General features: G+C 47.9%; 1 protein-coding gene across 1 annotated transcript; it reads right to left on the bottom strand.

The window, feature by feature from the left end:
- Window positions 1-233: 233 nt before the first annotated feature.
- On the bottom strand, window positions 234-11,523 carry glt8d2 (glycosyltransferase 8 domain containing 2). The gene is made up of 9 exons (XM_063460154.1): window positions 11,482-11,523; window positions 9,815-9,907; window positions 9,473-9,674; window positions 9,250-9,367; window positions 9,085-9,169; window positions 8,575-8,687; window positions 8,270-8,436; window positions 818-930; window positions 234-737 (listed from the first exon to the last, which is right to left on the bottom strand). The coding sequence occupies exons 1-9, from the start codon at window positions 11,498-11,500 to the stop codon at window positions 559-561; spliced, it is 1,089 nt and encodes a 362-aa protein (XP_063316224.1). The 5' UTR covers window positions 11,501-11,523; the 3' UTR covers window positions 234-558.
- Window positions 11,524-11,595: the final 72 nt, after the last annotated feature.

Genomic DNA, 11,595 nt, shown 5'->3' with positions numbered 1-11,595 from the left:
AATTATTATTGCCTGTTACCTGTGGTAACACAATTTATAATTAATATATTCTGTATTCAGTTATGAAGGTTCTATTTGTTTTGCTTGGTTTTGTTTGTTTGGTTTGCAACGATGGGCGTAGCTGCGGGAAGCTTATTGTTTTTTGTTGATGAATGAATATAGGGGTGGGATTTAATAGGTTTTCTTCATCCCACTCCTTTTCAGGTACATTTTGTTTGTTTGTTTTTGTGCACTTTTTGTTCAATATATGTATTTGTTGTGCCTGAAATGAACAAATTAAAAAAAAATAAATACAGTTTTTATAATGCGACACGTTTCACAAACACACAACACGCCTGTGTTCAGTCTCTTATGTTCTCTTTGAAGTCACTGCTGAAAGTAATGAGTAATATTTGTACCTGCGAGTGTTACCAGTAACAGACACTCTTTAGATTGGTCACAGTTTGGTGTCTCGCTGGTTTTCAGTGTTACATTCATGGATTTATTCTTTCGCCCTGTCACTGTAAGCGTGTGTCACGTGACCCTCTGACCGGCTCCTTGGCGCCGCAGTCACAGACCTCAGCTGTCGTCGTCAGGACGTTCCAAAGAGAACCTTCCAGAGGGGTCTGGGATGAACCACTTCTCCCAGCGATCTAAATGCACAGCAGGGTAGTTCCAGGGTTTGAACGGGCCGTTCCAGTGGAGGAGGTGCGCCTCCTGGAGGAAGTTCTCTGGGTAATGGACATCCGGACTCCAGCCTGGACACACAGCGAAGCTTTTTGGAAACTGAGCTGACGGTGGCACTAATATTCCAGCTGTGTGTGAAGAGCAATCTTACCCAGGTGCCTGACGTGCCACAGAGGGTCCAGTATTGTGTATTTGTCATGAAACACGATTAGCATGGGTGGGGTTGCCACGCCCCCTGCCATGGCACTGCTGTATATGTTTTGTCTGTTGGTGAGAAGGGTTTAAAAATCAGATGCTTCAAGTGGCCAGTGAAAACAAAACAAAGAGATTTTTTTTGTTATACACCAGTGAGCGAGCATCAGTTACCTCTGCAAGGCTCCAAACAAAACAGTTTACGTCACATAACCCATCTGCTAATGGGATCAATACGCTCGTGGGGGGAAAAGTACTTTTTAGTGCTTAAACCTAATCAATGAAAAAGAACAAGTGACTGAAGACAAACAATAAACGAACAAATGAAAACCACATAAACAAAGATAAAAAGATAAAACTCTAAATGATAATTACAGTTTCCTGACAAAGCCTGGCTCTTCAGGAGACGACTCTTTTAGTGTTGCTTTGGCCGGTGTGTCACAGCACGCATGCAAAAGGACACTGTGCATAATTCAGACATGCCAACCACATCCGAAAGAACTCTGTAATTGGGATGAAGTAGGAAAGAATTTTGGGAGCTGAGTAAAGTTCAGTTCCACTCAGCGTGGCCACAAGCTGCATGCTCGTTCATGCAAACGAATAGTTATGTCTATAACTTCTGTTCCCTGAAGGAGAGGAACGAGGTACAACACATAAGTATGGGATATCATGCCCTCGCGTGTCCTGCCTGAAGAAACCTTTTTTTTAAAGAGCCCATGAGGTTGCCATCCCCCTGCTGGAATGAGCTCTCACCCCCTGGGGCAAAGCAAGACCTCTGGTGCTGTACGCCAGTGAGATAGCTTCTATAATCCAGTGGGACTTTCTCTGTTTAGACATAGTTCTACCTCTATTTGGATTAGTGAAGCAGACAAACAGCTGGTCACATAAACGCACATAATGAGTGCGCTCAATGTAGGTGCGTAGCACACGCACTGGACAAAGAGAATGCATCCTCCTCTGCTCCTCAGGTGCAAAAGGAGGGGAGCAAAAGCTCAGCAACTCAAACTCCATTGAGCTATAAGATGCAGGCATGATCTTGGGAAAATAGGCAGCATTTGGACGCAATACAACCTTGTGGCCATCAGGAGAGAACTGTGTGCAGGAGGGATGCACAGACAGCGCATGAAGGTCACCCACTCGCTTTGCCAAAGCCAAAGCGAGAAGTAATGCAGTCTTATATGAAAGAAATTTCATATCCACAGACTCAATGGGTTCAAACGGGGGGCTACAAAGGGCCTCCAGCACCAAAGACAAGTCCCAAGCAGGGACACTGGACTTAAGCACGGGTCTCAGCCGGCGAACCCCTTTCAGAAAATGTATGGCGAGGGGATGTGCACCTGGTGTCACCCCGTCAAAGCCAATATGACAAGCAGATATAGCTGCTAAATAAACCTTAACTGTCGAAATGAAAGGCCCTTATCCAGCAGCTCCTGCAGGAATGTCAAAACACTGAAATGGGAGAGTGTGGCGGTCCTGGCACCATTGCTCAAAGGCTCGCCATTTGTAAGCGTACAAGCCTCTAGTAGATGAGGCCCTAGCGCTCTGAATTGTCGCTATCACACTAGGTGGCAAACCCTTAGCAATCAAGTTTAACCTCTCAGCAGGTAAGCATGAAGGCGGCACAGATCCAGGCGTGGATGAACCACTTCTCCTCCTGCCTGAGAGAGGAGGTCCCTGCGGAGAGGAAGCTGCCAAGGACTCGCTGCTAGCAGGCTGATTATCTCTGCATACCACGACCTTGTGGGCCACCAAGGGGTCACTAGAATCAGAGAGAGGGACTACCGACGCACTCTCTCTAGAACTGGAGATATCATTTCCACTGGGGGAAATGCATACAGGAGCACGTCTGGTCATTGGTGCACTTGCCCAAGGGTGCATCGTGGTCGATTATGGAGAAGAACAGGGGGCAGTGAGTATTTAACCTGGACGCAAAAAAATCTATTTGCGCCTTGCCAAATAGATCCCAAATCTGAGCCACTATTGAAGGGTGTAACCTCCATTCTCTCACCAGAGGACCCCCCCTGGAGAGAAGGTCCGGCCCCAGCTTCAGGTGGCCCAGGATATGGGTGGCTCTTAGAGTCAGAAAATGAACACTGCACCATAACAGCAGAGAGCGAGACAGCTTCAACAGGGGAAGAGAGCGTGTTCCTCCCTGCCTGTTTATGTAAGACACCACTGTTGAATTATCTGTCCTGACTAAGACATGCTGGCCCTCCAGGACTGGACGGTAATGCTTTAGAGCTAAAAACACTGCTAACAGCTCTAAGTGGTTGATGTGCAGCTGGCGCTGGGCTGCGGACCCGATCCATCTCACTGATGCACCCTCGCACAGCACTCCCCACCCTCTTAGGGAAGCATCTGTGGACACCACCTTGCGAAACAACACGGAGAGCTAGCAGCCTCCTTAACGCGGTTACTGGCAGCCTCCTCCGGAGGTGACGCGATGCACACAAACGGTGAGAGAGAGTCCAGCGTTGAAACGCTCTCATTTTTAACAGTCCAAGCGGCACTACGGCGATCATAGATGCCATCATGCCCAACAAACGTAATATGGTCTGGAAACGCAGTCTGCGTCCCAGCTGAAACTGAGCGAGGCAGCGAAGAAACGCGGCCACTCTGTGATCCGACAAACTTGCGCGGCTGGAAAGCGAGCATATTTCCAAACCGAGGAAAGAAATCTGCTGACTCGGGATTAGCGAGCTCTTTTGAAAGTTCACAGAGAACCCCAGTGTTTGAATGTGTGACAGAACCAGCGACAGCTGTGTCTCCGCCTGCTCTCTGGAGCAAGCTACGAGAGCCCAGTCGTGCAGGTAGGCTAAGATGCGGATGCCTCTCTCTCTGAGGGGCGCTAGCGCTGCTTCGGCACATTTTGCAAAGGTGCGAGGAGCGAGCGACAGCCCGAACGGCAGCACTAGGTATTCGTAGGCTACGCCCTCGAATGCAAACCTCAGAAACTGCCTGTGTTTCGGGTGTATAGCCAGTGTGTTAGGCCGATTGTTGCAAACCAATCTCCCGGGCCGACTGCATTCAAGAGCTGTCTGAGTGTTAGCATCTTGAACCTGTACGTACGTAGATACGTGTTCAAGACTCGCAGGTCGAGGATGGGACGAAGCCCTCCCCCTTTTTTCAGAACAACAAAATAACGGCTGTACCAACCTTTGTCTGTCTCCGAAGCGGGGACCACTCGTATTGCTCTTTTCTGCAATAGCGCCTTTATTTCCTCTCTGAGTATCATGGCCGCCTCGGTGTTGACAGTCGTGTTTACGACTCCTTGGAAACGAGGCGGCCTGACCCGGAACTGCAACTGGTAACCCATGGCAACAGTTTGCAGCACCCACGGAGAGGGGGCGCAAGCGCGCCACTGAGGGAAGTGAGCAGCCAGCCGGCTGACCTGCAGCACCGTCGGCAGGGCGTTGTCGCCCCCCAGTGTGTCTGCAGGGAACTGCATCACCTGCCTGACCTGCCTCATTCTGCCCGCAGGCTGAGCATTTGTGATTGTTTGAGAATAAACAACACTCTTTATTGATTGTAACATGGGAACATGTACATTCACACAGTTTGTTGAAGGCACCTTTTCTGGGGCACAACAATGAAAAACAGCGGGAACACTCGATGTGGTCACCTGAACATTTAACACACCTGAACAGGGAGTTACCTGAGGCATTTTGTGTGCAGGGGTTTTGTGCTTGGGAGACAGTGTTAGGAAAGTGCAGCGCCTTCTGGGGCTGACAACCTGAACAGAACTTAAGCGGCACCTCTTGTGCAGCAACAGAGGGGTAAAAGCAGCGTCTCCCTGCTGCTGGACCCCTTCTCCACTCGAAACCACAGCTAGGAGGGCTGAGGCTTCTTCCTCCTGGGCGTCGGGTCCCGCCGGGGGCCCGAGGGTGGGCCTTTGCTCCAGGCCGACTGGCGTGGAGCTCGGGCCGGAGGATGTGCTCCCACTGGCGGCACACCCACTGCAGCAGCCCACCGGTCTCTTGCCAGTCGGCAGAGGAGCGGCGGGCCTGTGAGAGCTAGCTGCGGGCTTGGGCTGACGTCTGGGGATGATGTCGCGCAGAGCTTCCGTCTGCTTCTTCCTCAGATTGAATCTAGCCTGAATGGCTTCAAGTGAATGTCCGAATAACCCAGCCGCAGACACTGGTGCATCCAGATACACAGCTCTGTCCCTATCCGGGACGTCAGAGAGGGTCAGCCACAGGTGCCTCTGCGCCACTACTGTCAAAGCCATCCCTCTGCCCAGGGAGAGCGATGCACAGCGAGACGCACGGAGGATGTAATCTGTGGTGACTCTGACCTCGTTAAGAAGAGGTGCCAGCGGGCTGTCATCAGGAACCAGCGATCCGAGCTCCGCCAGGCACATCTCCTGGTACGTCTGGAGCATGGTGACGGAGCTCATGGCGCGAGCAGTGCCAGCCTGAGCCCGATAAATCTTCTCCAGCTGCGAAGCAGAGAATCTGCAGTGCTTGGACGGCAGAGTTGCGGGGCCGCCGACACCATGGTTATGGGACGGGGCCAGATAAGCAGCCAGAGACGGCTCCATAGGGGGTGGGTTAGCTAAGCCAGCCCCCTCGGCGCCGTCCAACTCCATGTACTGTCCATAGCCGGGCACAGTGATGCGGGTAGACAGAGGTTTGTCCCATGATGCTGTTAGCTCGCAGACAAAGTCTGGGAACATGGGAAGGCAGTTTTTGGCCATTGCGGGCTCCGGTGGGAGGAAAAAACCCGCGAACCGCGACGGCTTCTGAGCTGGCGGAGGAGAGGGCCAGTCCACCTGCAGCTTCTCAGCAGCACGGCGAAACAGGGAGAAAAGAGAGGTGTCATCGAGGCCGACTGGTGCAGCAGCGGCGGCACATTGGGCCGACAATGAGCTCTCCTGCTCATCCTCCGACAAACCATGGATGTCCAGGCCGATGTCCAGCACATCATCGTTTTCCTGGGGAGCGCTGACGGGCTTCAGCCTGGGTCACCATGCCGATGACAAGCATGGTTCCGGCTCGTCATCGGCTAACCCGTTAACATATTCCATGTGGTCAGCCCAGCTAATTGCGGGGACATCGATTGGATAATCCTCGTCTTCGGACTCGGACGAAGCCGGGGCTCCAGACTCGGAAAGGAGAGGGTCATGCCGTGGGACAGCGGAGCGTCCCAGCACTTTTTCCACAAACGTCACCCGTCTTTCCAGGGTCGAGCTCCGGAGCTGGCGACAAAACGCACAGGCTTCGGGCTCCGTCAGTGCTCTCCTAGCGTGGACGAACCCCAGGCAGACAGGGCAGGCATCGTGCTGGTCGCTGTCGTGCAAAGAGAAACCGCATCCCTGAGGACAAGGGCGAACAGAAGATTTCTGCTTTGCTCGCTTCGGTTTGGAGTCCATTCCAAAACGCAAAGCAAAACGCTGCACAGGAAAACTTGAAATTAGCGCTCCGTGGGCAGCCTACACACCAACTGCACGGTGGAGACTAACACTAGGGCTGCCACGATTAGTCGACTAGTTACGATTACTTCGACTATTAAAATCGTCGATGACTAATTTAATAGTCGACGCATCGTTTGAAGCTTTGTAAGATCCCAAAAGACACAGGAATAAGTAGTAGGATTTAAGGGTGTAATAACGGACTGAAACAGAAGATGGCAGCACTGCATGTACAAGGACCGTAGTGTCCGGTATCGTAGCTGTGTCCAAATTCAGGAACCGCATCCTTCTGTGCCCGCATTTGTAGGCCGATTACGTTACAGCGACACAACGAAGACTGTCCAAATTCGAAGACTCCGACAAATGCGTCCTTCATTTCCCCAGATTTGAAGGATGGGTCGGGTGTGTACTTCGTGGCCCAAACTATCCCAGAATTCATAGCGCGGCCCTGTTCAGTTTCCAACAATGGCGGCAGCTAGTTAGTTTTAATATTACTCTCATTATTCTTTCTGGGCCACAAAATAAACGTTTAACATATTTTCAGGCGAGAATGTAGCTGTGTAAACCTCAAATATCTGCTCAGTTTATCAAGACACCACATATTTTCAAAAGCGCTCCGACGTTTTCGGAGACGTCTGTTACCCACCAGCTCGATAGCTAGCCGGGGTTCAAGGCTCACTAGAGCCGGTGAGAACACCGGACTCCCGGCAAATCGTTTTCAAACCCACCGCCGTCTTTCGCTACTCAGGTTAAACATGATATATGAGTCACTCAGATAACTTAAACATGTTATTGTTTGGCTTTTTTCAGTGTTTTATTTGTTCCTGAGTAAATCGGTTTGGCTGAGATTAAAGTTATAGTTTTTACACAGCTGAATAAACGTCAAGCAGACAACTGATTATCAGAAGTGTGAGATGCTGGAGAATATACTCCGGTGTCCTGTTATATTTTAGATAGCAAGGAGCAGACGGCTGAGTTTATTAAACTTCACCGAAACAATCTGCAGATTTCATTAATAAACTGTCATCTTGTCTTTATTTTTAGTTAGCACCTTAAACACTTAAAGCTGTAAGCTAATAGTTATATAAGAGCAGATGCTGCTGGTGCAATAAGCTGTACATTTTACGACCAATGGATGCATGATCTGATTAGTCGACTAATCGCAAAAATAATCGGTGACTAGTTGACTATCAAAATAATCGTTTGTGGCAGCCCTAGCTAACACCAACAGGGGCAGCCCAACTCAGCAGAGGTGTTCTCAGCGAGGTGAAGAGCGTAAGAACTGAGGGACGACTGTGATGACAGCGGCTATATGTGCAGGCGGGGCCGTGCGCGTGTCATCACACGTCATCTGCCTTAAAGGCGTGAATAAAGGTTTCTTCAGCCAGGACACGCGAGGGCGTGATATCCCGTACTTATGTGTTGTACCGAGTGAATTGACTGAAAGGGAACGCTCCACAGACTCTCAGAAGCTCTGTGTACTTATCTCACCCCAAACCACAGCACTGCTGCAACATACAGAGGCTAGTTAGCTAACTGTAGTTACGAGTGGTTCAATGGCTTTTTACAGTATATCTGTGGGACATCGCTCGCCATCACAGCTGCTTCACTCTAAATGCCAGACACTGACCATCATATGCAAAAGTGTAGGAACATCTGCAATAAAAAGTTTAAATCCACAAACACACTTTTAATAAGCTGACAGATGTAACTACAGGTAAGTCATGTAGGGAGTAACGTGTGGCTCTTCAGGGTCAACTTCATAAAGTTTTATTGGTTGAAACCTGACACAAAGCCTTTATAACTTACAACTATGATCCTTACAGGTTTGCTGTGCATTGTCGACGTATAGACAGTACCGTATAGAGACCTAAAATATGTAGCATTTGACCTTTGACCTCTCTTTCAAGGTAAAATAAGATCAAACTTTCATAAACCAAATCTACTGCATTTGTTCATATTGGTAACATTTAGGAAATAACACTAGTTTAAGGAGTATACCTGAAATTCTCCTCCATCCACTTCTCCAGCTCTTTGGTGACCTTCTGCTTCTTCCACTCGTTCATATCTGCCACAAAGACTCCAGGGTTGAAAGAGCAGTCGCTGGGGTTGATGCCCAGGTCTTTCACTTCCTGTTTCCTGTAGTCCAGGAAGCCCATGTAGGTTGTCTAGGGGACGAGCTCAGAGGAGAGAATACCAAATAATAATGACTGAATCCCTCCCACATGTCAAATAAAACCTCTTTAATATGAGATTTACACGAGGCATAAAAGTCTAAAATCATAACAGAAGCCGTAAAAATCCACCTGCATCCCGATGCTGCGCACCATCTCGTGTGTGGAGGGAAGGTCGCAGTCTGTGGCGAACGCAGCCGCGTGTCCTGGCTTCAGTTTGATATTAAACAGATCCCTGATGTCACCTGAAACACAACCAGACTGCAGTGCTGTATTTGTCCCCATCCTGTTACTCGTCACACTTTCATGTTTCAGATCCTAAAACTCATTTTAATAATTAACAAACAGAACCCGAGTAAAGGCAAATAATGATGTATTTATTTAGCAATCTTCTGGGTTTAGTTAGTTTTCTAGGAGCCAATAAAGCACTCCTTTGACTTCACTGGGTGTCATATCAGGGTCTACCTCTGAATTCAGCCGTTTAATAACTCTGTAACTCAGAGGACTGTGTGACGCTCCTTGTTAGCACAGTTGTGTCTAATGTAGAAGGTTACACATGTGTGTAAAGATCATTTAAACACTTATTTAATCATTCAGTTTAATATGGAATCATTTTATTAGACTGATTGTAGACATGCGTACCCTGCACGATGATGTCATCATCTAAGTATATAACCCTCTTGTGGAGGATGTCGAGCAGAGGGAGGTAAAACCGCACAAAGTTGAGCTGCAAAAACAAAGTTTTTTATTTCTTTGAGACAGAAACTCTGTGCTTGGTTTGGCCGATGGCACGGATGCAGCACTCACGGGATGTAAGAGATCAGGTCGAGATGAATCTGGCTTCACTTTTCCAACAAGGACCATCGGGTTAAATTCCACTATCTTGTAGCGGATGCCTTTGAGTTTTGTCTTCTCTATGTACCTCCTGACACGTGAAACAAAAGCAAGATTAGGTGAGAAATACTCACTTTGGGCAACAATACTGGGAGAAAACCACTGATCTCCATATTTTTGTAGTTCAAAGATACACCTCGTGAGTTTGACAGCATCACGAAGAGTAACAACGTAGAAGAAAACACTGGCGTCTGTGTTGCTGATGATGCTGTTGATGGTTGCCATGGAGGCACCCATGCGCTCCTCTGATGCACAGATGACGACGGGCACGACATCATGCGCTTCTGCAGCGTGGTCCGGAGAAACTTGTCCTGCATTCTTGGGGCTTTTCCTGTTCTCTGTCAGGAATCAGGAGTTTCGACTGGTTTATGCTCAATTTCAGTGGGATCATTTTCACTTAAGGAAAGTAACATATTTCACATTTGGAACATTAGTGAGTATTTCTCAGATTAAGTAGTGAAGACCAATGCTGACGCACCTGAGAGTCTTGGCCGAGCGGAGGCTCTGAGCAGTGTACTGCGCAGGAGGAGGCACACCATCAGCACCAGCAGCACCAGCAGGATCCGATTGACTGAAACAGGATCACTCAGTGTTTGAGTGCAAAACTAAAGAAGTTTGTCTCAAAGCAGATTGATGCCATAAAACAACAAAAGCTGTCTACGTTTAGATAGAACATCGTAAACCACAGGCTTGTGCCTGACCTCATCTGTCAGCTTGTCCATCATCACTATGTCTCATGCACATCCTGCACCATCCTCACATGTCCTCCTTTGACACGCTATCACATGCTCTCTCTACATAAGCAGAGACAGAAACTCCCTCTGACCCTCTCTATACCTCTCCATCAACTGATATCCTCATGTTGGTGTTGTCCAGGATCAACATTGGATCTGACCAATCGCACAGTTATGACATCATAGCTGTCCACTCAGGGAAACATTTTTTAAAAAGTGGGTGTTAAGGTCAGGGTCAGGATGTGATTGTGGTTAGGGCTGTGTGATGGTGTTTCCATCACTACAGTGTGATTGGTCACTTGCAATGTCGATCCAGGACCAACATTAGTTTGTTGATCCAGGAACATCAGCACGACGACATCAGGTTGAGCCTCCACCAACACAGTCAAAGCAAAGTACAAGTAAGAATAATAAAAAATAAAAACCTAAACTGTGAGCTCACAAAGCCCGAGGTGCTATGAGGCTCTTTACTTTGCGGCCAATGGCTGAGCCAGAAGTGTTAACAACAGTCTGATGTTCATTAGCTCAGGTTGGCTTAAAGAGACTGAAAGCTTTAAACCAAAGAAAGAAAAAAGACTTCACAGAGACACCGGCTGCAACAATAGGCAGGTAACTGCTACCTTTATGCTAGCAATAGTAAAGTGATTCTCAGTCGCACAGCAAAGAAAGAGAATAAATCATCTCATAAATGATTAAGTGATTATCAGCTGTTACTATAAAAAGCTGTGTAAAACATGTCCATTTTCAAAATGCTTTGTGTATTTCTCAGAGTTTCCTCCAGCTGTGAGACACACCAGAGAGGAAGGAGGGTCTGCAAACACTTACAAAGCTTACTTTGGTTTTTGTGCAGCCGTACTGTAGCTAATGCTAACTGGAGTCTGCACAGCATCCTAACTCTTTACCTAGAATTGTCCACGGATTATTGAAAGCACTTAAGGATTGCTCTCACAGTATGAGAGAATCCAGTTACCAGTTGATTTAAACGTTAAAGATTTGGCTAGTAGAAGGTGGATTTCCTGAAGGCGAGTAAAGTGGAAAATGTGCCTTTTCTGTAGAAAGAAAACAGCGTGAAAAAAACTGGAGTTACTGAAATATGCACACATGCAACTTTTACTTTTTAACAACTGCATGCAGTTCAGGAATAACTCGTCACAGCCCGCTGCCATCTGACTATCCCATTCCATAGATATTTGGTGCATGTGCATGGCTGCTTCCTCTTCCTGGGGAAAAATGAAGGGACCTTTACTGGCAACAGCTGCCCAGTGGATGCACAGTGGACGTGAATGCAAAGCACATGCAGACAACACAATCTGCTAACGTTACTTCTCAGCTACAAGAACATGTCAGCTAATACTGTTGGACAACATGAATCAGTCTTTATCCATTTGCATCACACTTTAGTTACACTTACTTTTTCTCAGGAGAGCCATGTTTTATATTTGCTTCCAGGGACATCTGCACACACACCAAAACAGAGAAAGAGAGAGCTATGAAGCCGCCTCTGAGAAGCAAAAGATGAAATATT

The sequence above is a fragment of the Pelmatolapia mariae genome, linkage group LG17 (genome assembly GCF_036321145.2).
Source record: "Pelmatolapia mariae isolate MD_Pm_ZW linkage group LG17, Pm_UMD_F_2, whole genome shotgun sequence".
NCBI classification, from domain to species: domain Eukaryota; kingdom Metazoa; phylum Chordata; class Actinopteri; order Cichliformes; family Cichlidae; genus Pelmatolapia; species Pelmatolapia mariae.
This window is presented reverse-complemented; position numbering and strand designations above follow the sequence as displayed.